The sequence below is a fragment of the Paroedura picta genome, chromosome 13, assembly GCF_049243985.1.
Source record: "Paroedura picta isolate Pp20150507F chromosome 13, Ppicta_v3.0, whole genome shotgun sequence".
In the NCBI taxonomy this organism is placed as follows: Eukaryota; Metazoa; Chordata; class Lepidosauria; order Squamata; family Gekkonidae; genus Paroedura; species Paroedura picta.
In genome coordinates this window covers 3,019,176-3,046,339 of record NC_135381.1, presented here as the reverse complement: position 1 = coordinate 3,046,339, position 27,164 = coordinate 3,019,176, and the positions used below count along the sequence as shown (strand labels likewise).

Here is a 27,164-nt window from a genome sequence, read left to right as displayed (position 1 = left end):
AAAGGGGGGGGGGAAGAGGGAGGCAGGGGCGTGGCCTGACGAGGCACGCCGGGAAACGCCCCGCCCCTTTCCGACCTTGTCCCGGGGAGGGAGGCTGCCCAGCTGGCCGGCCGGCTTCTCTCCAGGGTCCGGCGGCGGCTTCCTGCTCCGGCTGACAGGTGAGGGCTCCTGCGGGGCTTGCGGTGGTGCCCGCGGGCGCCGGCGGGTTGCATCTCCTCCTCCTCCTCCTGGCCTCGCTTGCCCCTTCGCTGGGGGGGGAGGTGGGAGGGGAGTCCCGTTCTTCTTGCTGCGCCAAAGGATGGATCCGGATCGTGGCCACTGTCATTTCCCCCTCCTCCCCATGCAAATGGAGCCGGCATTTTCGGGCTGCGGCGCTTGGCGCAGATGGGAGCGCCTCCATGCAACCAGCTAGCAGCAGCCTCCGCCTCCTGCTTTCTGGCCAGAGATGCAACTTGCGCCAGCCGCAGTTCGCTCGCTTGGGTCGGACCCGAGCTCAGGTTCCGTGATGCTCGCGCAGTCCACCTAGCCTACCTCGCAGGGGTCACTTTCAGAACGTCGGCGGGCTAACTAAGCGAGTAGCGGTAACCCGAGAGCCCAGGGTGCCTGGTCATGCACAGAGGGCCCTCCCCTCCCTCGGTAAGTCATTACAGGCAGCACCTGTGAGTTTGAGACTCTTTGCTGGCTTTACCCGCCTCCTGGCCGATCGCAGGGTATAAAATAGCGTGGTCGGACGTCCGCTGAAGAATGCAAAAGTTGGGATTGCCCGTGCAGAAAAGGGAAAGTAAAGTATGGGACGTGCTTAATCATCCGGAAAATAGAATTAAAAAATGGGAAGATCAAGCAATGAGAGCTGGATAGTAAATGTAGTCAGCTCTGGGGTAGTCTGCAATCCTGTGTTTTGTTTGTTTTTAAAGGTGCCATCCTAAGCCATTCTGTTACTCCCCAAAACTGCCCTCTTGAGCAGCTCCAGTGGACACCGTCTGCAAGAGAGATGCCTGGGAGTCTTCCCCGACTGCCTTCATCCAGCTTCTTCACAAGGTGGGGGCAACTGCGAGGAACGTGCGTGCCCAGGCAGCTGCTGATCTTGTCCCTTTGTCCGGTGCCCCCTCTGCTCAGACCTGCAAAGCAATAGGAAAAGCCGTCCTGCAGGCACAACGGTGCAAGGATACCAAGAGCCATGTAGGTGATGATATCTCGAACGGAATCCCGTTAACTTATGGGCAACAGACAGGTGAACATACAGTGGGGTTTAGTGGACAGGCTGTGGAGGGTTCTTGATCATAGTTGAGCTACAGCCTTCTGTGTTCATCGGAGTTTCCATGCCGACTTCAAGGGCAGGCCCAGGTAGAACACAAAGTAGTACTCTAGTCTTGACTAAGCTTTGATTTGGATCCTCTTGGTCAGATGGGTTAAGTCAAAAGTAGGAGCCCTCTCTTGGACTAAATAGGGATAGAGTCTTTTTGCTGCTGAATTTCTGATGTTTTGAATATATTCCCAAGTGTCCATTATGTTGCAGCTCCTCAGACCGTTGCTTATTATTATTATTATTATTATTATTATTATTATTATTATTATTATTATTATTATTATTATTATTATTATTATTATTAATTTGTGTTTATGTCCTGCCCTTCCAATGCTCAGGGTGGGTAACAACTTTAAAACAAATACAAAAATTAAAATTTACAGCGGTCAAAATGTCTCTGCCCTCCAGTGAGAATCTGTTATGTGGCCCTCAAATAATATTTTTTATTTCCCTCCTGTACCAAGTAGTGCCGTACACAAATCAAGCAAAATTGAGTTACTGGTTACGATTGTATTCGTAAAATTGCTTCCCCTGCAGAATTTTCTCTTAAACGGAATGACTTCGCAGTTTCCTCTTGACCTCTACTTTAGCTCGCCATCAGCCATGTTTTTAACCAGACTGCTGAGTCTGAAAGAAAATTTGCAAGGTGTTGGTGGTCCTCAAAACCCTTCTCCTGTGCCTCAGTGGGCCAGCAGTTCCCAGAGAAGGGTCCCACACCTAGCTTCACCATTAGAACTGTGGCCGGTTTGTTTTTTGTTCTTCCCCTTTCTCCAGAGAGCTTGGGGTAGTCGCCCTCCTGTTTTTCCCTCATACTGAGGGAGAATGGTGGGCCTAAGGCCACTTTGCAGGAGGGTGGCAAGGCCAGGATGTAGGCCCAGAATCTTCTGGAAGGCATGGGGACTTTGACGCAAATGGGGCCTCTCTGGCCAAGTGAACCGGAACCCCCTCGCCAATCAGCAGTGTGAATTGCAAACGCCCTCTCCCTTCTCTGAAACCAAAGGTGGTTATTTAATGTCCGGAATTGATCTGTGTGGGAAATCCGTGCTTTGAAAACTGCTGCCCTGGTTCTCTTGTGGGCAACTGTATTGCTGGAAGATTCAGCTGCTTGGCATCGCGATATGAGCCCGTAGCCAGCAGGGGGTGCTGTCCCCTTTCTCCGTCAGGCTGCATCTGAAGAAGAGAGCAGCTACTTGCAAAAACTCATCCCCTGCCCCAAATGTTGCTAGTCTTTCAGGCGCTCCTGGACTCTGGCTCTTTTTTGCTGCTGCCAATAGGCTCATAAGCCGCCCATCTTGATCTATGCTGGAAGTTTGACCTTCTGGGGGAGCAGGAGAGGATCTATTGCAGCGTTCAAAAACAAAAACTCCAAATAGTAGAAGAACTTAAGAAACTGCAGTGTCGGTGAACAACGACGAGGTCTTTGAAAGAAAGTTGAACTTCCTGCTCCTCCTGTTCCCCAGTCTTTCCGGCCTACGTTAGTTATTACAAAACCAGTGAGGGTAACAGTTTGGAGATCTTCCCTCCGCTCAAATAACTCTCTCCCCTTTGGTATTTCATTAATGGGCAGGGGCTTGCACAGGCCAAAATCCCATTCCTCCTTTCCCTTCCCACCTTAGCTAACTTTCAACTGAACTTAACAGTGTGCATGTTTGGGAGTTGTTGTTTTCTTTTGTTTAATTTACAAAGCTGCGTTTCCCCACACCCCCTACATATCTAGTGAGCGCGTGAATAAATGGAGGTTCTTCTTCATCTACAAATTTGGCTGTTTCTTTCTCATCCGCAGGCCTTGCCCGTTCACTCTTTGATATAATGATGACCGTGGAGCTCCATGAAGATAGAGGCTGGTGGGTCACCACGTTGGTCCAAAGAAACTGAACAAGTCAGAGTCCAGGGGCATCTTGGTCAACCAAATTTAATTTTGCATATCTAAAGAAGAGTTTGTGCCCACGAAAGATTACGCCCAGAGTTAAATTGTGCTGGTCTTGAGGGTGGCCCCAGACTCAAGATGTCCGTGGACACCTGGAGAGCCATGGCTTGGCCACCCCTCCCGTGGGGTTTTTGAGCCAAAACACGGACAGAAGTGGCTTGCCGTTGCCCACAACCCTGGATTTTCTTGGTTGGGGGTTGTCTCCCATCCAAGTACTAACTGGAGCCGACCCCACTTAACTCCCAGAATCTGATGGGGTTGGGTGGCCTGGGCCGTCTGGGTCGGATTGGCCACCCGGTGGTTAGAGGCCTTAAAATAACCGCTGCTCAGGGGAGGCCAGTATTCCATCTCCATAGCAACAACTGAGGATGCCTTTAAGGGGGAAAGGCCTTTTCTCAGCTGAGATTTCCTTTCCCGTTTGTGACTCCACAGCCAATGTGGGTTTCCCGCACATCTGGCGTTAAGAGGGTCTCTCTGTCTCCGTGCCCTCCTGACAGAGAAGAGGCATTTCAGGTATCTTAGGCCCAATGTGGATGATTTTTTTAATGATTTGAGTTATTTTCTACAAGATTGGTTCGCAAAAGGGAAGTTGTTTGGGTCCGGAGGTCTCCCTTGGGGTTTCCACAGCTGGTCGTATTCAGGTTGGTTGGATGGATAAAGGGTTGGGGTCCGTAACAGAGTCCGGCTGGGAGTTCTTGGGGCCAGCAGCAGTTGATTTCCAGCAGACAGATTGGTTCCCCTGGAGAAAGTGGGTGCTTTGGAGATTGACTGGATGCCTTTACAATCTGCTGAGGTCACTCTCCTCCCGAAACCCCACCCTCCCCCAGTTTAATACCCCCTCCTCAAATCTCAGGTATGTCTCAACCTAGAAATGGCAATTTTGCTCCCTCCCTTGGTGCAGTGGTTAAGAGTGGTGGCCTCTCATTTGGAGAATCAGATTTGATTCCCCGCTCCCCCACATGCAGCCAGCTGGGTGACCTTGGGCTAGTCACAGTCTTGTTAGAGCTGTTCTCACAGAGCAGTTCACTCAGAGCTCTCTCAGTCCCACTGACCTCGCAGGGTGTCTGTTGTGGGGAGAATAAGGGAAGGCGATTGGAAAGCTGCTTTGAGGCTCCTTCGGGGAATGAAATGCGGGCTATAAAAAAACTCAACTCTTCTCTATTTTGTGTATGTGTGTACGTGTAATTTAAAATAAAAATTCCACAAATTATATTAATATCACTGAAGATGTTCCCAGAGAGTCTACAATATTAACAGAGCCATTACTTCTATCGTGTTTGTATACGTCATAAATCATACGTTTTGAGGCCATAAGAATTTTTGTCAATGGGAAAAGAAATGCAAATACAAGAGTTAACAAACTTTCACTCAGGGTTGGTGGTAAGGAGGGGACAAATTGGCCTAGCTAATAAAACCTTAGGAATATTAATTTAGTGGTCTACAGCCATCAAATCCCCGAATCTCCTAGCATATAATTTTATGTATGCATTAGTGCATTTCTAAAATGTTTCCCAGCCAAATATGGCTCCCGAGGTAGTTGATCACACTATATTAAAACAAATTGCAGCTGTCAGCATATTAAATATGTGAATAGGCAGCAAATGTATTTCAGCAAAGCCTCTGCAAAAATCTTCACAGCATTGTCAGATGAGGCCCTCTGGAAAAGGCAGTTCTTTGTACCAGTCCAGAAGGTGTTCAATAATTGAGCCTCTCTCTACATCCGGAGAATAGGCTTTATTATTATTTTATTATCACAATTTATTATTATTGTTTTGTATACTTTTCTTTTCATTGCTCGAAAGAGTCTCAAAGCGGCTTACAGTCGCCTTCCCTTCCTCTCCCCACAGCAAACACCTTGTGAGGTAGGTGAGGCTGAGCGAGCTCTGAGAGAACTACTTAGAACAACACTATCAGGGCTGTGATGAGCCCAAGGTCACCCAGATGGCTGCATGCGAAGGAGCAGGCAATCAAACCCAGCTGGCCAGATTAGAAGCCACCGCTCTTGAGAGTTACACCACACTGAGTGAAATTGTAATTTCAGTCATCCATCTCAGGAAACAGTAGCAACTTTCTTTTCCCTTTCTTTTCTCTTTTTCCCTTTCCTAGAGGAAAGGTGCTCACAGTTCTTTTCACATGTTCGTCTCCCTTTCAGGAAAGACCGGACTGACACATTGGCTCCAGTCCTTAGCTAAGAGGACTTCCTTCCTTCTTTCCTTCCCTCCCTCCCTCCCTATTTCTTCGACTCTACCTCACTTCCGAAGAAGCCGAAAATGCGCGCCTGGAAAGCAGTGGCCGGCACACTGGCCTTCATCGGCGTGGACGTGACGGTGACAACGTTGCTGTACGAACACAGCCGCAGCGCCGGCAACATCCTCCAGGACCTGAAGCACTTCAACATCTTCGACTCCATGCTGGACATCTGGGGGGCCTGCCTGTACCGGAGCTGCTTGCTCTTGGGGGCAGCCATCGGGGTGGCCAAAAACACTAACTACGGCCCCAAGCGGCTGAAAGTCTCCCGGATTTTTATCACGCTGGTCTGCCTCGCGGTGGGAATCTACGCTCTAGCCAAGCTGCTGCTCTATTCAGAGGTGAGGAAGACCATCCAGAGCCCCTGGTTCTGGAGTCTGTTCGCTTGGACGTACCTGTCGCTGGCCGCCACGTTCTTCCTTTGGAAGCTGCTCTCGTCCGTCAAACCTGCCAGGGAGACTTTGGGAATCAATTCGGAGTCTCGGACGGAAGCGGAGGAAGTGGGGGACCCCGTGTCTCTCGGGGCCCGGCCGAAGAAAGAGGAGGCCTCAGCAGCCACCATTTGTAAACTGTTATCGTATACCAAACCCGACGTTCACTTCCTTGTGGTGGCCTTCTTCTTCTTGCTGGTCGCTGCTTTGGGTGAGTGACTCCTGGGCAGAGGGAGAGGCCATCCACAGAGTTCTTCTACCCCACGCCCCCCAATCTAGCGCCCGTTGTATTCCTGAATGCAATGACCTTTGCCCCTAGTAAGTAAATGAATGGGGAAGCTAAGAGGGAGGGGAATGGAGGGTGGCAGTAAAAAGCGAGGTGCTAGAAACCAGCTCTTCTTCTTTTTGCCACCAACAGGAGAAACATTTCTGCCATACTACACGGGCCGGGCCATCGATGGAATTGTCATCCAGAAGAGCATGGACAAGTTTTCCACCGCAGTGGTCATCATGGCCGTTCTAGCCGTAGGAAGGTAACCTTACGAGAAGAACGGGCGTCTCTTTTAGATGCTTCTGGGAACGAAGGCGAGCAGGCAGGCCTTCTTGTTTAGGTTGTCAAAGGAGGAGCAGAGCACTCCCTGCTTAAAGAAGAAATAGCTTAATTGAGAAGAAAAGCAGCCGTGTCGAGAGAGGAGAGAGATAGTCCTAGCAGTCTAACTGACTGTGTTCATCTGGAGGCAATCAGGGAGGAAGTGTGCCCGAGGGAGCAGGAAGTCTCCAACTGAGCCAATCAGGAGGGGATTATTTGAAAAATAACAGATTCCAACAGTTTAATCTAAATGTTGCACAATGTCCGGTATGGGACTAATTTGGAGGATGTGCTGTGAAACCTCGCTAGGCTGGAATCCCTGCTCCCTACGTTTACCTTTCAGAGACTTATTGTGTACACTGAAGTGCTGTGAGACCAACCCGGGGCTCTCTAGAGAGCAACGGGGCTTCCTTTCTCTGGTGTAGAGAGCCTGCCTGGTGTAGCAGCTAAAGAGCAGCGGCCTCTAACCTGGCTGGGTTTGATTCCCCACTCCTCTTCCGCATGCAGCCAGATGGGTGAATTAGTGGCAGTTCCCTTGGAGCTCTCTCAGCCCCACCTGCCTCACAGGATGTCTGTTGTGGGGAGACAAAAGGAAAAGGTGTCTGTAAGCTGCTTTCAGAGTCCTTCAACTAGTGAAGAGCAGGGTATTAAAATCAGTTTTTCCTCCTCCTGCTAGTAAGCTTTTATGGATGCCCTTTTTTGCTAACCATAATTCCCCAAACAGCTTCTGGAGCTAAGGTTCTGTGGTATGCTGATTAGATTCATTATTATTAGTTTATTCTGAACTCCCTCTGTATTCTCTCAGGGGTGATTCATGCAGGGATCTGTCTCCCTCCAAAACTCTAATCAGAATTTATGGCGCTATACGTGTCAAAAAGAGCATCTCATTGGTTCAGTTCCCAACCCTTGAGGATCCCCTTCCCACTTTTTTCAGTCTGTGAGCCCCTTCAACTATGCTAGAGGGTGTCATATGCCCCCTCCCCTGAAAATGGCTGATCTAGATCATGGGCTACCTCTTGGCCACCCCAGTTTTCTGAGGAGGCCATGGAAATCTGTGTCTCTCGAGATGGCGGGCCACAGCTATCCGAGCATTGGAACTATGCGGCTCCACGGTACCTGTCGGCTTCTCCCTTGGCTTCCTTTAGTGTGGTAAGATGGGGCTGAGGGGTCGTGCGCCAACGCCTGTCCATCCTATAACGTTTCTTATCTGCAATCAGCTCATTTGCCGCAGGTATCCGAGGCGGCGTCTTCACGCTCATCTTTGCCAGGCTGAACATCCGGCTACGCAACAGCCTCTTCCGCTCCCTGGTCTCGCAGGAAATGAGCTTCTTCGATGAGAACCTCACAGGTGGGCTTCCGTCTCCACTGCGCATGGAGCCCCCGGGGCTTTTTCAGAACTGGTCGCTTATCCGTGTTGATTTATTGAATTTGTATTCCGCCCCTCCTCATGGAAGGGCTCAGGCTGCTTCACAGCACAAAACGGCCATCCTGCTCCTCAAACAGCAGTAAAACCACCCAAGAACCATAACAATGCTAAAATTTAACCCTCACCCCTGCCCATCGCTCTCCACCCTCAGACTGAGACTGAATTGTGAAGTCCCCAGTTCGAATCTTGCCTCTTCCAGGAACTTGCTGGCCGGTCGTCTGCTCAGCCTCCCCCTGCAATTAGGAATTCTAATATACGCCCACCTTCTGTGGTGGTTCTGATTTCAGCAAGACGAGGCCTATGAAGCAAAGCGCTTGCTGTATACCTTGGCTTGCTTTCTGCCTGCAGATTGAGAGCTTTGCATGAAAGATGGCATTTTGGAGAGGGAGAGAGAAGGCATAATATAGCAGGAAATGCCAGGCAACAGGGTCAAGAAGGCAGCGTGAGTGGATCAGGAGGCTTCAGGGGGCGACTGTGGATGTATTTGCTCCTTAAGAGCACGTAGCAGTTCTGATCTGCTGCGGCAGTCAAAATGGAGGACCCGGTTAAACGCTTGAGGTTCTCCATGGGGCATGGGACCGGCCTTGTGGGAAAGTTTGCCTGAGGCCATCCGTCGCCCTTGCCATGTTGCCAGCTTCTCTGAAAGGCCCTTTGGTTCGAAGGGGATTTGTTCTGTGGCCTCGTGGGAGGCTGCCTTGCCAGAACCACGGTTCCGCATCGCCCTTGGGCACATGGATCTAGCCACACGGGCCTTTGGATCCCGGCCTGGGAGTTGACACGGAGGGAGCGTTTAATCTGCTCTGTGGTCTGGCTCCCCTCCTGAGGCTTCTGGCAGCGAATTTCCAACCGACCAGAAGGCCCCACAAAATCCTTTGGCATTCCCACTCTGGCTTAGCGTCAAATTGAAAACAGCTTGTTGGAATCAGAACAGGGAAGTGTCCCTCTCTGCAGCAAAATCAGTGCATCGGTCCAGATTTTTGGCCACCGCCGTCCACTCACTGCAGGATCTTCACCTGCCAAAGACTTCGGCAAATGAGGGGGGAAAGTCTTGAATAGATGCCAAAAGGCTGGTAAAGCAAGCGTCTGACAAACATTCCACTGTGGTCTGTGGTCCAGTGGTAGAACACCTGTTTGGTGTACAGAAGGTCCCAGGTTCAATCCCCAGCATGTGCAGTTAAAAGGAGTGAGTGGTAGGTGATGGGAAAGACCTCTACTTAAAACCCTGGAGAGCTGCTGACACACTGAGTAGACCAGACCAAGCTAGCTTGGTGTAGTGGTTAAGAGCAGCTTCTGTTCCCATTTTGCTGTCCCTGTCTGTTTTGGAGTACAATTCATAGTCCTGGCTCATGCCTTGAGAGCCCCGAATTGTTTGGAGCCAGGATTCTTGAATGATCCTTCTTGTACCCTGCACCCTCTTGTTCCCCCCACCTGCAAAGGTAAGTCAGGCGAAAGCTGGGATTTCTCAGTAGTGGCCCCTTGCTTTCCGTGTGCTCTTCCCCTTAAGAAGAAGAAGAAGAGAAGAAGAGTTGGTTCTTATATGCCGCCTTTCCCTACCCGAAGGGGGCTCAAAGCGGCTTACAGTCGCCTTCCCATTCCTCTCCCCACAACAGACACCCAGTGAGGTGGGTGAGGCTGAGAGAGCCCTGATATCACTGCTCGGTCAGAACAGTTTTATCAGTGCTGTGGTGAGCCCAAGGTCACCCAGCTGGTTGCATGTGGGGGAGCGCAGAATCGAACCCGGCATGCCAGATTAGAAGTCCGCACTCCTGACCACTACACCAAACTGGCTCTTAAGACTCCCCTCCCACCTACTTTCCGCACGTTAAGCCACCATGACCACAGAGTCCTCCTTTTATACTGCTGCTGTGTGATTTATCATACTTTGGGATCTGCCCTGAGAATGTGTCCTAAACAGACGGAGTCTCTCTCAGGTGACATCATCTCACGGCTCACCTCAGACACCACCATCGTGAGCGACCTCGTGTCCCAGAACATCAACATCTTCCTGCGCAACGTGGTCAAGGCCACAGGGGTCATCGTCTTCATGTTCAGCCTGTCCTGGCAGCTCTCCCTGGTGACCTTCATGGGCTTCCCTATCATCATGCTCATGTCGGACCTTTATGGGAAATACTACAAGGTGAGTACCCGGAGCTTAGCCTCGGAGTACGTTTCCACACAAAAGCCCCTGTGGTGGGCTGTGCAATAAAGTGAGGCATCCCCAAAAGTGCTCAAAGAATCTTTTCTTTTTCTCTGAAGGAAACTCGTGGCCATGTATCGAGAATAGCTAGCAGGGCTGATTTAGGCACAAGAAATTTGCACTGGGTTTAGAAGTGGCATAGATTCTGAAGTTGGGAGTTCCAATAACAGACAGAGGGATAGACTTAAAGTAAATTTCCATTTTTTTAGATTTTTAAACAGAGGCTGAATAGTCATCTGATGGAGAGGCTGATTCTGTTAAGGTTCAAGGGGGTGGCAGGTGACAGTGGATGAGCGAGAGGGTTGTGAGTGTCCTGCAAAGTGCAGGGGGTTGGACTAGATGACCCAGGAGGTCCCTTCCAACTCTATGGATTCTAGGATTCTGTGACATATATCCACACTTTTAGTGCTTGTTCCATTCTGTGGCAGATTCATCACCAGCCTCAGGGGGATGCATTGGTTCCTGTCCACGTCTTGTTACCTTTTCTTTTCCCTTTCTGAGAGGCGAAGAGTAATGGCTGCTAATGTGAAATCTTCACCCCCAAGTGTCAATTTTACCAGAAATTCTATAGATAGTCTTCAGTCCTCCTCCTCATCACTGTAGGGATGAGTGATTTGCTTCTTGTGATAGTCCTTGTTCTGTTTTCTTCTTTCTCTTTTCTGGAATATAGTAGCCCAAAGCAACTTACAACAGAATAAGATTTCAGTTACAAAATAGAGTTAATGGGAAAGGCGGGGGGAGTTCAAAGGGAACAGTGCTATAAACTAGTAATCCTACTGGGACAGGCCAATAGTGGGAAGTGCCAGCGAGTCGTACAGTGACCCAGTAGGATTTTCAAGGCAAATGTAGTTTGCCATGGCCAGCCTCAGCACAGTAGCCCTGGACATCCTCAGTGTTCTCCCATCCAAAACTGAACCAGGGCCGACCCTGCTTAGCTTCTGAGATCTGATGAGATCGAGCTAGCCTGGGCCTCCCAATCAAGGGCTACAGCATAAAATATCAGTGACATTTCATAGCAGCCCAAAGAGCAGAAATGGGCTGCTATGGAAATGGAATAAAAACAAGCTTTATAAAAGTATAAGGAAAAATAAAATCTTTGTAGTGTAGAGGGCCTCATAGTTCAAAAGTGGGCTTCTTTAACAACCATGGGAGCTGTTCTCTCTTGACAATAAATTAATTTTGCCAGCCATCAGATGACTCCTGATAATTCAGTCTCATGAGAGAGCCTACCTGACAGGGTTGTAATCTGGATAATTAAGATAATGGACATGAGCTGCTTTGAGAAGAACTATATCAAAGTTATGTGTCCGTGTTGAAATGTAAATGTAAATGGTAAGCTCTTCAGAGCGGACTCTTTTATTGTATTTCACCTGTCTGTCTTTCCATGGGGAAAACACCAAGGTGATGTAGTCATGGTGAATCTTGTCGGGCTCAGCTGCTTCAGTTGAACTCAGACCCCATTTCCTGGTATTCTTCACAGTTAGACAGAGCGTGATAATAGGGGAATTGGGAAAAACTTGGAATTCCTCTCGTCCATGACACATCTACAGTTCCACGCCTTATTTCCTTCTACCTCTCTCTCTCTCCCTCTCTCCCTGTCTCTCTCTTGAACTTGTAATACTGGTTGGGGCGTCTGCGCACCTGGCTATGCCCTCACGGTTCATCAGCAGACTGGATTTGTATTGCTTCACCTCTACGTAAACCCGTAGCCCTGAATCCGGACACCCGTATCACACACGAGGGCTGCAGTTAGTCAGGCCGTATTTCTTGTTCCACCACGTCCTTTAGGCTCCTCCGGGTCTGATCGCTCTGCAGAGGCAAAAGCTGGACCGGCACAAGGCTACCCTGCCACACAGGCTGAGTCACTGAATGCCTGGCTTCCTGCCCACAGCAGTTTCTTGGCTCTCTGACGCGGCTCGATTTAATCCGGCGGAGAATGGGACTCAGGGGAGAGAGGCTGGCTGTGCTGAATCGGGGTCTGTGGGATACACATGCCTGAGTGACCTTCTTAAGCTTCGCTCCCTTTCCCACCCCACCCCCTTGTTGTTCTGCACACAGGGGAGCCCCCACCGCAGTGATAAAACATCCAACAGACAGGCCAAAGCAGTTCCACATGGGCTGGTCCTTGGCTGCTTCCACAGAGTTGCTCTACCTTTCCTCCTCCCCCTGGAAAAAAAAAGCTGCCCTTTTCTTTTGCACTTCTGCATGACATCATGACGGTCCCATTGTCCACCTTGCGGCTTTTCCCAGGCTCTGCCGAGGCTTTTTCCAGTCCCACTTTGGTGCAGACCTTTCTGGAAAATCCAACTATAAGCAGGCTTGGTCACAATATGGAAAGGAAGGGGGTGGATTTCTACCCACATCCATTTCCTGTCCCTCTCCTCTTGTTCCCACCGTTTGCCCAACTTCCACACCACTGCTGGGTTTTTGCTCAGAGTTTTAAAAATCAGTCGTAGCTATATCGCGATAGCATGCTGTTGCTATAGAGATACTACCACCATTTTTTTTCAGTGGGTGTGGGTGTGAAATTGCAGGTCTGGGGGAGGGGGAAGATCCCTCCCTCCCCAGGGTTCTCTTCACCCCACCTTGCGTTAACATGCCTGTTTCTTTCTTCCTTTTTCATATGAACTACTTCATGGCTCTTCTCATTGCCAGCATCTCTCCCCACCTAAAGCATGCAAAACTAAACATTAATACAACAGCTGTTGACACCTTCTGGGTGGATCAGTGGACTTCTGGGCCTCTTCTCAAGAATCACACATTTGCATAAACAGTACACAAGGTGTGTGTGTCCCTTGGCAAAGACTCATGGGTGTCTCTCAAACACTTTTGCAGAAGGCTTCGGAAACACTGAAACAGGATAATTCCATGACTTGGTTCCTCAAGAGTCTTCCTCCCCATGGTGTATTGTTCTCCCCTCAGAGAGCCAACGTGGTTAGGTGGTTAAGAGTGGCGGCCTCTAATCTGGAGAACTGGGTTTGATTTCCTCCTCCACATGCAGCCCGCGGGGTGACCTTGGGCCAGTCACAGTCCTGTTAGAGGTGTTCTCACAGAGCAGTTCTGCCAGAGCTCTCTCAGCCCCACCTAGATCATAGGGTGTCTGTTGCAGGAAGAGAAAGGGAAGGCGATTGTAAGCCGCTTTGCGATTCCTTCAGATAGTGAAAAGCGGGGAATAACCCACAACTTTTCTTCATCCTCTTCTTGTTCTTCTTATCGGTTTCTCCACTCAGAAACTTTCCAAGGAGGTTCAGAATGCCCTAGCAAAAGCCAACAACACTGCAGAGGAGACCATTTCCGCCATGAAGACCGTCCGGAGCTTTGCCAACGAGGAGGTGGAGGCCAACGTCTATCGGGACAAACTGCAGCAAGTCTACAAACTCAACAAAAAGGAAGCCCTGGCGTATACCTACTATGTCTGGTCCAGCGGGGTAGGTGGAAGCTCTGCCCCCCCATTCCCCAGTGCCCTTTTGTAGGCATGCTGGACCATCCAGGTTTGCCAGATATGGGGTTGAACCGGAGGTCGAACTGTTGCTTCGCCCCATGTTGGATTCCGGAGAAGGAGTTGTATGCTTGTGCGCAATGGAATAACGCACACTTCTGCTGCGACTCATATAATACACATATCCTGCATGTTTTTGCTTCCAAAACAGTTTTAATTCCGCCCTAATCCTAGGGATGTTTTCCCTAAACAGTTTAGATTAAGTAAAGTTAGATTAAATGAGCTTTCAAGCCATTATCCACAACATCAGTTTGATATACCAAAGGACTGCATTAATTAATTGAAAACCCTGTGCCACATCATAAGAACGTCAGAAGAGCCCTGTTGGATCAGAGCAATGGCGCTTCTAGTCCAGCATCCTGTCTCACACAGCTGCTGACAGGTCCAGGGAAGTGAGGCCAAGGTCATCCCCTCATAAGAATATAAGAAGAGTCCTGCTGGATCAGACCAGTAGTCCATCTAGTCCAGCATCCTGTCTCACGCAGTAGCCAACCAGTTCTTCTGCAGGGCTAACGACAGGGCACAGAGGCCCGAGGCCTTCATAAGAAGAGCCTTGCTGGATATGACCAGTGGTCCATCTAGTCCAGCATCCCATCTCACGCAGTGGTCAACCAGTTCCATCTTGCCTGTTTCAGCTCATTAGTTGCAAGGAAGTACTGTTGTCGTGCAGTGGGGGAAATATTGTTGCTGCGTTGAAGGCGTCCTTTTGTCCGGGAAACCCTCAACTCCTCCGTGAGCCTGAACGTCTGTGTCTGTTTGCAGCTGACGCTCCTCATCGTCCAAGTCAGCATCCTGTACTACGGCGGCCACCTGGTGATCTCTGACCGGATGACCAGCGGGAACCTGATATCCTTCATTATTTATGAATTCGTCTTGGGAGACTGCATGGAGGCAAGTGCTTCGGAGAGGCAAGCAGCTGTGTTCCGTGGGAAACTTGTATCGGATCCCCCATGCCCCAGTTATCTCAAATTCTCTGTCGTTCTCCAGTAACGCTAGCATTGGAGAATAAATCTCCAAGTTTGGAGTTGCCGTCTCTTTCGCGTGAACAAAGGGGCCCAGGACGTTTTAAGCCTCCTGTATCCCTGTGATGTACTATTAAGCCATATGTGAAGTGTCTTCCCTTGAAAAAGAATTTAGGAATGAACAGTGTTTAAAAATCGCCTCACCGCTGTCTCTAGCTGTGCAGTGAAACAGAAGACTTAATGACTTGAGGAGGGGGGAACCTGCGCCTCCCAAGGCCAGGGAAAACTCTAAGCAATAGGTTTGTAAAAAATTTTTTAAAGGATTTATGTCTGGAAAGAGAGCCAAGCAGTAGTCTGGCGCCATTCCAGAGACAAGGGCTGACTTGCATTGGGCTTTTTATCCCCGGTGACCCTGAAATTTAAAAAACTCATCTACACGTTATTCAATTAACATTTTTATATTTCGTGCTGAGAGGGGATCTGATAGCCATCTTAAAGTATTTCAAAGGCTGCCATGTAGAGGATGGAGCAGAGTTGTTCTCTCTTGTCCCAGAGGGACGGACCAGAACCAGTGAAATAAAATGAATTCAAAAGAAATTTTGTCTAAACATCAGGAAGAAGTTCCTGACAGAGAGAGCGGTTTCTCAGTGGAACGGACTTCCTTTGGAGATTTTTAACAGAGGCTGGAGAGCCATCTGACGGAGAGGCTGATTCTGTGAAGGTTCAAGGGGGTGGCAGGTGACAGTGGATGCGAGAGGGTTGTGAGTGTCCTGCATAGTGCAGGGGGTTGGACTAGATCAGGGGTAGTCAACCTGTGGTCCTCTAGATGTTCATGGACTACAATTCCCATGAGCCCCTGCCAGCTAATGCTGGCAGGGGCTCATGGGAATTGAAGTCCATGGACATCTGGAGGACCACAGGTTGACTACCCCTGGACTAGATGACCCAGGAAGTACCTTCCAACTCTATGATTCTATGCGCTTTAAATTTTCCCTATGCGATGTCTATGATTGATCCGCGGTGACACTACCTTTCCCCTGCAATATCCAGGAGCAGATATAACTTGCTACATTTGAGAAAAAACACTCCGAAAGGCACAGTATTAAGTGTCAATGTTCTCCGTTTTGCTAGATATTGCTGAATATTTGTTTCAGAAAACGGAACAACAGAAGAAGGAGGCTTTCTTCGGATTTTAACGTCCTTTTCCTCTTTGTTTCTAAAGTCCATTGGCTCTGTCTACAGCGGATTGATGCAGGGAGTGGGTGCTGCAGAGAAAGTGTTTGAATTCATCGACCGCGAACCAACAATGCTCAGTGACGGGACCTTGGCTCCCAGCCAACTGGAAGGCAGAGTGGAGTTTAGGAACGTCACCTTCGCTTACCGCACCCGACCGGCAACCCAGGTCCTGCAGGTAAGCTTATTCCAGCGAATACGGAAGGAAGGATCTGAGATGGCGAAATATTCAGCTGGCTGGGAGCCAAGATGCTTGCTCCCATATTGCTTGCTCCCATATTTACCTGCATGTTTGAGATGCTTTTCTTTCCCTGGTGTGATGTGCAGTTTGATTGGTCTCTTTAAAACAGGAAGCTACTGAAATTCGACCAAAGCTGCTCCTGTGTACTCTCCAGCCAGACCCATCCCAGCCATGGCAAGGCCTGTAGGCACTTTGCCCCACATAAGAAAAGTCATGCAGTCCAACACTCCTGTGTCATAAAGTAAACATTTTGCCCACATGGAGAATTGTGTTCGTCCATCCATTCCCCCCCCCCAAAAAAAGAGGCTGATGCCTTTTTTGCAGCTTCCATTTAAAGAATGAGATCTTATTTTTAGAACAGGAATATTTTCGGTTAGATCATTAGTGGCTGGGACACCTACCAAAGGAAGAGTGTTCCAGACCTCTTCCTCTGGAAGAAGAAGAGTTGGCTTATATGCTGCTTTTCTCTACCAGAAGGAGTCTCAAAGCAGCTTACAATCGTCTTCCCATTCCTCTCCCTGCAACAAACACCCTGTGAGGTGGGTGCGGCTGAAATTACAGCCTGATATTACTGCTCTGTGAGAACAGCTTTACCAGTGCTGTGGTGGGCCCAAGGTCACCCAGCTGGCTGCATGTGAAGGAGGAGTTGGGAATCAAACCCGGCTCACCAGATTAGAAGTCCACACTCCTAACCACTACATCAAGCCAGCTGTCACACATCAAGCTGGCTATATCCTCTCTAAAGGGCATTGCCAGGCCTCCTAACACATACCTTTTCCTCTTTTGGGGGGATGCTCAAAAGGTATCTTTTATTTTGCAGAATGTCTCCTTCACTCTGTGCCCTGGGAAAGTGACAGCTCTGGTGGGCCCTTCCGGCAGCGGGAAGAGTTCGTGCGTCAACATTTTGGAGAACTTCTACCCCCTTCAAGATGGACAAGTCCTGCTGGACGGGCAGCCCATTCACATGTATGAGCACAAGTACCTGCACTCAGCGGTATGGGTCGTCCATAACCCCATCCCAGCACTTATTGTCCTTGGTGGTCAGAGTTGGTCCTGGAAGCGGAAACATTTGTTCCAGGGATATTCTTGCACTCTTGTCGGGAGAAGGCCTTGTCTGCTGGATGAGACCAGTGGTCCATCTAGTCCAGCCCAGCATCTGTTTGTTATAGTGGCTGGGAAGAGACTCCAACTCTCCAGCCTTTCCTCCAAGAGAAGGCGCTCCACATATATGTATATTAAGGGTGGATTTCAACAGGGACCACAAAGGACTAAGATGGCTGATGATTGCAGGAGAACATAATCTTCAGTTAAAGAATTTCAGAGAAAGTCCTTGTTATGCCTGCGACCCCAGAGAGCCACTTCCCATCCAAGGAGGCACTACTGAACCAGTACTTAACTTGGGAGCTTCATATTTTGAGGGCTGATCTTCACAAACACACAAAAACTCACACACACAAACACACACACACAGAGCATTCATTTCGATCCTTTGTGTCTTTCAACTTTGAATTTTGGAAGGCCTGCCAGCTCAGCAGCAGAGCATCCTCTTGGCATGATGCAGCTTCCAAATTCAGCCCCCGGCTTCTCCAGTTCAAGGATCTCTCAGAACAGCTGACAGGGCCTATCTGAGACCTTGGAGATGTGCTGTCTGTCGGAGCAGGAGAAAAGGAACCGAGAGCAAGTGTGGTGTGGTTGTTAAGGGCGGTAGCTTCTCCTGTGGCGTGCCGGGTTTGATTCCCCGCTCCTCCCCGATCAACCAGCTGGGTGACCTTGGGCTAGTCACAGCTCAGATAGGGTTGTTCTGGCCAAGGAGTAATATCAGGGCTCTCTCTGCCCCACCTGTCTCACAGGGTGCCTATTGTGGGCAGAGAAAAAGGAGGCAATTGGAAGCTGGGTGACCTTGGGCTAGTCACAGCTCAGATAGGGTTGTTCTGGCCAAGGAGTAATATCAGGGCTCTCTCTGCCCCACCTCTCTCACAGGGTGCCTATTGTGGGCAGAGAAAAAGGAGGCAATTGGAAGCCGCTTTGAGACTCTTTCAGGCAGAGAAACGCAGGATACAAAAAACAACCCTTCTTCTTCTTCTGACGGTTTAAGGCAGCCTTGCCTCAGAATGCTTTGACTCTGATCCGTTTGTTTTTAGGACCAAGCCTCCAATTGCTGCCTGCTAAAATCGGAGAAGCCAGAGGTGAAATGAATAAGCTCCTTAGGCCTTTGGTGGTTTACTGCCCTAGATAATTCCTTCTGGGTCTATGCATAATGGGGATGAAAGAAGTTATGTGAAGCCAGGCAGACCTTAGTTTTGAGCCAGGGAACCTGTGCGTCACCTTTTCTTTGCCTGCCGGATTTCAAGAGTAAAAGATTTGCACAGCCCCTAGCCAACAGTGGCAAAAATGGGATTGGTGGGTAGGCGCAGTGCGGCAGCTGTAATGCCATTTGCCAAAAAAAAAGATTATGAAGGGCTGCATTAAACAAACTGTTATGTAAGTGATGCCGGCAGCTGTCTGTCCAAAACAACGGGGACCTCTTTGAGCCATCTCCTTTCGTTATTAAATCAAAACTGTTCTGCGGATTCCCTCTCTGTAGATCTCCTTGGTGAGCCAAGAGCCGGTGCTGTTCGCCCGATCTATTGCAGAAAACATCTCCTATGGTTTGGCGTCTGTTCCTTACGAGTCAGTGGTTCGGGCTGCTCAGATGGCCAATGCCCACATATTTATCACGGAGCTGCAAGATGGCTACCATACAGGTACCGAACAGCCTGCTAAATCTTATTCTCTTGAGGCATCCGCAGCAGAGGCAAGGTGTTGGAATTTCTCATGCCGGGGACTAGAGAAGTGGAGAAGTGGGTCCATCTCTCTCGTGACGGGTCCAATTGGCAGATTATCTCTGCTCTCACCTTGCTGCTTATTGGAGGGGGAGAGCATTCTTGATTCCTTTCACACTGAACTGTGAGGTAGCTCTGATGTGTGACTGAAAGTAACCTGCAGCAGCCATTTTGTGGCTGGCTCCACCTCCTGTGGCAGCCACTGCCAGCTTGGTGTAGTGGTCAGGAGTGCAAATTTCTAATCTGGTGAGCTGGATTTGATTCTGCGCTCCCCCACATGCAACCAGCTCGGTGACCTTGGCTGTTCTGACCGAGCAGTAATATCAGGGCTCTCTCAGCCTCACTTCCCTCACAGGGTGTCTGCTGTGGGGAGAGGAAAGGGAAGGCAATTTTAAGCCGGTTTGAGACTCCTTCGGGAACAGAAAAGCAGCATATAAGAACCAACTCTGCTGCTGCTGCTTGAAGACCACCAATGTGGGGGAGCTCATCACCTTCTTAGGCAGTCAAGTCCACTATTGAACTACTCACACTGCTAATATGTTTTCCGATATCTAGCTGGTACCATTCTACACATAATTTAAACTCATTACTATGGGTCCTCTCCTGCCAACAGGAACTGCTCCTTCTTCCAAATTCCAACCTTTCAAATATTTTAAGAGAGCAATCATGTCCCCTTTCAACCTCCTTTACTCCAGGCTGAGCTAGGAAGAGCCCAGTTCTCAGCTCAGCTCGCCTGCAAGGAGAGATGTGAATGCTCCTTATTGCCCTCCCTTTCATTTAACAGAAGCCGGCGAAAAAGGAGCCCAGCTTTCTGGGGGCCAGAAACAGAGAGTGGCTATTGCAAGAGCATTGATCCGAAACCCACCGATCCTGATCCTAGACGAAGCCACAAGTGCCCTGGATGCAGAGAGCGAGCACGCGGTAAGGAGGAGTGCAAGCGTTGCATTCTTGTTTCGGGATGGAGTTAGGTTGCGAGCGATGCAATTTCAAGGAATTGCCTTGCACTGAGACAGAACATGGGTCTATCCCTGAACCATAAAGACCAGGGGTCCCCACCCCATTACTTTTTCTGGCGTTGGCCAAGTGTTTTTAGAAGGTGAGTGAAGGCAGGAGAGGTTTTTGCACAGCATGCCTTCTGACTGCCCCTTCCCGATATGATTCAGTGTGCCAGATTAAAATGGCATTTCAGCAGCAGCTGCCACTACAGTGTTGGTTCCTTGTTCCTACTGTATTTTTGGAATTTACTATTTTTTTTAAGTCCCCCACACTTGTTTTTCTTCTGTGTGTGTTGGAACGTGTGGCTGGCTCCACCTCCCATGGTGGCTGTTTTGTGGCCCAGTTTAAGGATTTGCGGGGCCTTACCAGAGCACAATTGCTGGTGTGATTTGTGCTGCACAAATTGCAGCCTACCTCCCCCCCCCTCCCCTGGGATAGTTAGCTGGAACTTTGGAAGCAGCTGACAGCTTGGCTTTGCTGAAGACATTTCTCGCATCTCAGTGGGACATGCAACTACAATGCCCCAATATCTAAAGAGACCTTCACTCTTACGCGGCTTGTGGTCCACATACATGGTCAGTGTGTGAAGCGCATGCCCAGTTGCTGATGAAGCATGTGTATTGCCCTTTTTTTTTGTTCTTGCAGTCCACAAGCCGCAGAAGTATGAAAACCCTCTAACAATCATAGTGTGAAGGCTCCCTAACCATACAACCCTGTGGGAGCCCTGGAACCACAAGGCCTGTAGCACATGCTAGATGTGTTACTAGGATAACCCGCTTCTGGTGGCCTTCCTTCCTCTGTGGCCATTTTGTGGTTGCACCCACAATTCTGTATCCAAATTCCAAAGGTGCTTTGTAAACTGGTTGTTTACAAACCTGGTTTGATACATTGATTTTGTTACTGACCCTACCATTGCCTCTTCTGGGCTCCTGGGATGGGCCTGGCTAGAAAAGTGAATGGCAAACAAATTTAACACTGTAATGTTTGCTTGTTGGTTCTTGTTTTGTTTTTCTTCCTCCCAACACTCTTCCTCTTGATAGATTCAGCAGGCTATTTATGGAGACGTCCAGAACCACACCGTGCTGGTCATTGCCCACAGACTCAGCACTGTGGAGAAGGCACACAGCATCATTGTCCTGGACAAGGGCCGTGTGGTACAGCAAGGGACACACAAGCAGCTCATGGAAGAAGGGGGCCTTTATCACAGGCTGGTGCAGAGGCAGATCTTGGGCCATGAAACCGGCACAGGGGACAGCTCTCAACTGGACAGCGGCTTGGTAGACATCCTGAGAGATTCTCCAAAGGCTGGACGGATGGAGGAGTTCCGGATTTAACATCTTGACTCTGGCATTTGGAAGGTCATGCTATTAATAGAACTTGGAAGTAAAAACACTCAGGAGTTTGGTTGGAATCCCCCAGGAAGAGGAGTCCTCTTTAACATGGGATTTGCCAGAGATTTCCTGTACAACGAGTTCTGTTTACAAATTTTAAGCACTTGGTTTCCTTAGGCACCTGACTTCTGGCAAGCGTAGCCCAGTTGACCAGAAAGAGAACTAGCAGGTCAGCAATTCCCAAAGCCATCCATGAGTTCTCTTATCCTACTAACCTGCATGCAAAAACTTGCTGTTCTTTACAAACAGGTGTTTTTTTAAGGCATGTGCATCGGAAAGGACGATCGACCTTTTGACCGGTTGCGTGGACTGGCGTTCAGCTGGGGCTTAACCAGTAGTCACTTTGCAAGATCACTCGAGTGCCTGTAGACATTCTTTCGACTTCTGTGAACATTCAGTCATGCCTCAAGCACTTCCAAAGTATACTTTTTCACCTGCCTCTTGTCATGCACAAAATTTTGACCATCTGAGACACGCCTTTTTTTTTTTTTTTTAAGAAAACCTGCTGGATACATCTAGTTTAGACTACACAACTTTATGTGTTGCGATTTTCACAGAGAGAGGATGCATGTTCATTTCTCAATGAAATAGAAGGCTTGAATGAGTTTTTGGATGGAGCACCCAGAGCGACTAAGATTTTATGGGGGGGAAACATGCTCAGCCACCCATAAGTGCAGAGCATCCATTACTGTGATGGGCGGGCGCCTTGCAGAAATTACTTTGATGGTAGCAATCCCTGAGACGGATCTCTTTCTGCAAAGCATTTGGGGGGGGGGGTATTTATTTTTAGCATCAGGCATTCTTAAAAAGAGAAGCAGTTTCTTATTGCAACTTGAACACTTGAAAGCATGTCTGTAACTTATTTTTTTAACTGTCGCTTATCACTGGTTGAATGGGCACCCCCCCTCTCCTACATTTACATCCAGTCAGCCTATTCTGGTTTCAGAATTCAGTTTCCAGGGGTGGCACAGGGTTCCCTTTCTCTCTTTTGAATGCCTAAATTTCAGATGTGACCTCATATACACAAGCCCTGCTAAAAGAAGGAGGTTTAGAAGCATTTTCACCCACAACTCTGGATTTCTTTCCATTAAGCGTGCATAGAATATGACTGTCGTGGTATAGACTCAGCTACTAATTCCAGCTCACTTGGTTGTATTTGACCATCAGTCATCCCTCGTCTGAGTTGCTGTCTTGGGTTGGTTCGTTGTCTGTTGTGCCGTAGCAAAGGGGCAAGAGAATGGGCCCGGAATCCAATCCAAATTCCATTTTGTGCCACCCAATGTGAAGCTACTCTTCTTGTCATCCCATAAATCATTGGGAGAAGCTCTTGTGTAGCCATAAACATGCTTGAAACACACACGCACAAACTACTGAACTATTAATTTAAAATTGAGCTATTTGGGGCTTTTTAAAGACAACTGTTGTTTGTTCTCGTCTCTCAAGTTGCACTTGGTTTTGAAATGACCTCAAGCACTTTAGCGCCTCATTCCTTTCTTGGTATTTTTTTGATGCTGCTGTGTTTTTGGGCAGTTTTGTTTGTTCGCAATATTTAAAAGAAGCGCGCGCACACAAACATATCTATATATAATTTGGTTTGATGATATTTGATGAACTCTTTACAGAATAAAAAGTCTACCTCTGTCACTCAGTTTTCATACTGGGAGTCTGAGAGTGTCTTTCAGCCCTGACCTGGATGCCTAGGGTTGCCAAGTCCAGCTGGGGAAAATTCCTGGAGATTTGGGCTTGGGGCTTGGGGGAGGACAGGCATTTTAGTGGGGTACGATGCTGTAGAGCCCCCCTCCAAAGCATCCCTTTTCTCCAGCGGAACTGACCTCTGTAGTCTGGAGGTGAGCTGTCATTCCAGGGGATCCATATGGAGGCTGGCATCCATATGGATTGCCAAGCCTAGTATGATCTTGGACACTAAGCAGAATCAGTCCTAGTTCATACTTAGAAGGAAGTTCCAGGTCTGTACACAGAGGCAGGCCATGGCAAACCACCTCTCTTGGTCACTTTTGGTTGCTGATGTGAACTGTGGAATATTTCACAAAACGCCAGCCACATGTTATGGTGAGAACCATGCTTGCTTTTAAAGATCTGATTTTACAGGTGTTCTTCTCGTTTATTATTTGAAATGCTTACTGTGTCCTACTCAAAGGGCCCAAACGAAGCAAAGATCATAGAAATCTGATAAAATGGGTATGCAAGAGCAAAATAAAATCATAAACAAAAACCCGCGCACATTTAACTAAATTTAATAGCATACGTTTTCTCCTGCGGGCCTCCTCCGAGCCTTTGCAGTGATGTATTCGTACATGCGAAGGCCTTTACTTCATGATGTGGGGTGTGGGGTGAGCAAGCACATTTCAATGAGGAGCAAGTTCCACCAGGTGGGTCTTTAACTCAGGAGGTGTCCCTGTTTGTCACCATGCAGCATTCACCTGAGTAGGGAGCAGAACAAAGAGAAGAGTTGGTATGTCCAGGAAGCTCAGTCGAAAAACCTCTCCCAGAGCATTGTAAGATTCTGTGGATCTGTGTCTAATTCTTGGGCTGCCTCTCCCAAGTTAATTTTAGGTATGCAGCCTGACCAGGCCCTGACCTGGATGGGCCAGGCTAGCTTGATATTTACACCAAGGAAGCCCAGGGTCACTACACAGAAGAAAGCAAGGGCAAATTCCTCTGTTCGTCTCTTGCGTTGAAAACCCTACAGGAGCAACTCTATACCACTGGCCTTTTTCTTTGCTTAGGATACAACTAGCTCACAGCAGGGTCTGCTTTGTATGAAGAAGGACCCAGGTTCAATTCCTGACCTTTCCAGTTGAAGGATCAGGGCCTATTCTGCACAAAATAGATAATGCACTTTCAATGCACTTTAGAAGTAGATTTTCCTGTTCTGCACAGGAATATCCAGCTACCAAAGCACATTGAAAGTACATTATCCTATGTGTGCGGAATGGGCCCTGGTGAGGTGAAAGACTTCAGACTGAGACCTTGGAGCAGGCATTCTCAACCAGGGTTTTGTGAAATCCCGGGGTTTCTTGATGAGCCCTAAAAGGGTTTCCTGAATTAGTAGGAATTAATTATAATTTATTAAACACGTATGGTCATGTTGACCTGCCCGCCCCCAATGGTCAATGATGAGCCTGGAGGGGATGGGAAGTGTGTCCACAGCTATGAAACTATATTATGCACAACGGCGCCACTGGGGTTTCCCAAAGCTTGAAGGGGGTTCCCTCAAAGGTAGAAAAGTTGAGAAAGGCTGCCCTAGACAGACACTACCAGTCTGAGTGATGCTGCTGGTCTTGACATACCAATGTTCTCAGCAAAAAGCACCTTTGCTCAGTTCATGTGCTCAGTTTTGCCCTTTGTCCCATCTTTCAGACCAGCTAGCCTCTTTTTCTTTCTTAGAACCCCATACATTCATTAATTGTCTTAGTTAAAGAAGAAAACTCTTTGAAAACAATGGCAAAGGTACTGTGGGAAACTATGGTTCTGGTGATATTACAGTAAGTAGCCATTCAACTTGTCCAAACTTGAACTAGCTTATCTCTCTATTTGGCCTGTGAGGAGAAAATGTTATGCTAAATCTAGGGAGGTTAGTTCCATATGTGCCTTACAGGCCAGGGGCAATAGTATCTGTCTTTGCTCCAAGATTTATTTATGCTTCATCTAAATATCTGGCAGTATATGTGTAGCAGGAGTTAATAGCTTTGCATATGCAAACAAAGCAGCATGTTAGAGCAGTAGCTGTTTGTGGCAGGAAGAATGCAAAATAGATTCCAAGGTGGTTGGACAAATTCAGCCTCCTGTGAAAGAGGGGAAAGAAATCCAGAGATTAGACTTGCAAATTGAATTCCCTAAGAACTTTCTGGCAGAATTAGACTCTTGTGAAGGTGACTCATACGCCCAAGAACCAGGCTGACGTTAACCTTTAAAGGGTTTGTGTGTTCTTGCCCATAGGCATAGAGCGCATGTGCAAATAATTAATGTCTCATCAAATCCATTCTAATTTGGGCCAACCAAGTACCAATTCTGCCTGACTAGTAAAATCCTGTCCTTATTATGAGTTAGAGATGGCAGCCTCCAGGTGGGACCTGGGCTACTCCAGGACTACAGCTGATCGCCAGATGACAGATAAAATGGCTGCTTTGGAGGGTGGATTCTATGGCATTGTATACCACTGAGGTTCCTGTCCTCCCCAGTCTCCATCCCGACATCTGTAGGAGTTTCCCAATCTGGATTAAATACTCCCACCTCCAATGGATGGCCAGGGGGAACAGCTGGCATATTTTAAAGGGAGGAGGGATTTGGTGCTTGTTATTTCATCTGTTCAGGGAAGAAAGATTGGTATAGCTTAATCTCAGAAGCTAAACAAGATCAGTGCTTGGGAATGAGAGCAGTTGCCAGCTACAGGTTGGGAAACACCTGGAGATTTGGACGTGGAGGCAGGATCAATCAGGATTTAGGAAGGAAAGGTTGCTCAACAGGGTACAATGCTATAGAATTCACCCTCCAAAGTAGGCATTTTCTCCAGGGAACTAAACTCCATAATCTAGAGATCAGTTGTAATTGTAGGAGAACTCCAGGCTCCACATGGGGGTTGGCAACCATAAAGGGAAGCTACCAAGGAAGACTCTGCAGAGGAGGCCCTAGCCAACCACCTCTACTTCTCACTTTCTTGGAAAGTCCCTTGCTGGGATTGCTGTAAGCAGGGGTGGCTCTTGGATGGGAGACCACCAAGGAAGGCTCTGCAGAGGAAGGCCATGGCCAACCACCTCTGCTTCTCACTTGCCTAGAAAGGCTGTTGCTGAGGTCACTGTAAATTGATTGAGACTTGATGGTACATCATGCACACACATTTCACATTTGGTTTTAGCTGGGGATCTTTTAAAACGTCATCATAAACTGCCTTGAACCAAGAGGAAAGGCAGGATATAAACATTTTAACAAATAAATAAATACTCAAGCCAGCGGCTGAGTTAAAATCACACCGAAACTAGAACAACACTGAGAGTGGTGACACACAACCCCCACCCATCTCTCATTCGCAAGCATCACAGACAAAGTATATAGATGTATATACTTGCATTCTAATAAAACATAATTCCTGCATACCTTGAGTTTTTTGTTTGTTGTGTAGTAACAAAATTAATTATTGGGGAGAGGGGCGTGAGAACTGAGAATACCCTACTTACATGTCTAACCAGGAAGTCCTGCCTGAAAATGATCAAGTGTTTATATCCTGCAAACTTGTGTCCATGTCCTGCTATTTACATGAATGATTCCAAGCCAAATAAGCCCCACCCCGGCTATTATCTATGTTGTGGGTCAGGCCGCAGCCCTGTCCTTGAACTTTGTCCATACAAATCTGCAAACTGCATCTTTGCACAGTAAAAATCAACAGAACCCCCCCCCCCCTCCCAAACACAGACAATACAGTGCAGGCCAGTTTGCCAAACACATGAGCCAATCTGTTAGATACAATCTGTATCAGGATAGGCAGACATAGGCCCTGATCCAGCTAAAGCTGCAATGGGAGATACATCTTAGTTGGATTAGGGACGCCAAGAAACCATGGGATATAAAATGAGGTCTTCCAACCTCCAGGCCTGGAAATTTGCTTTTAATCACTGAACCCTAGACTGCAGAGATCAGTTCCCTGGGAGAAAATGGCTGCTTTGAAAGGTAGACTCCATGGTATTGCACCATACTGCGGTCCCCCAAGCCTCCCTTCTTCACCCCTCCCCACCAATCTCCAGGCTTTTTTGGGTGAGAGTTGGGCAGCTTGTTGCAACCTGCGGATTTGGCATCGGCACTTTGCCATGGGAGGTTACAGGTAGGTTAAGTGCCTGTCCTCAGTCACAGTATAACTAAACGGAATGGCATGAAGCCACTTC

General features: G+C 48.4%; 1 protein-coding gene across 3 annotated transcripts; it reads left to right on the top strand.

The window, feature by feature from the left end:
* On the top strand, window positions 1-22,925 carry ABCB9 (ATP binding cassette subfamily B member 9). Of its 3 annotated transcripts, XM_077308250.1 has the most exons (14): window positions 1-158; window positions 915-1,179; window positions 3,090-3,150; window positions 5,386-6,122; window positions 6,330-6,444; window positions 7,718-7,848; window positions 9,858-10,063; window positions 13,354-13,551; window positions 14,385-14,513; window positions 15,807-15,995; window positions 16,879-17,052; window positions 18,643-18,802; window positions 19,665-19,801; window positions 20,917-22,925. In XM_077308250.1, exons 4-14 carry the CDS (start codon window positions 5,504-5,506, stop codon window positions 21,208-21,210), a joined length of 2,352 nt encoding a protein of 783 aa, XP_077164365.1. In that variant the 5' UTR covers window positions 1-158; window positions 915-1,179; window positions 3,090-3,150; window positions 5,386-5,503; the 3' UTR covers window positions 21,211-22,925. The 3 variants fall into 3 exon arrangements, with proteins under 3 accessions (XP_077164365.1, XP_077164366.1, XP_077164368.1); XM_077308251.1 differs by lacking the exons at window positions 1-158; window positions 915-1,179 and adding an exon at window positions 3,666-3,746; XM_077308253.1 differs by lacking the exons at window positions 1-158; window positions 915-1,179; window positions 3,090-3,150 and adding an exon at window positions 3,166-3,746.
* Window positions 22,926-27,164: the final 4,239 nt, after the last annotated feature.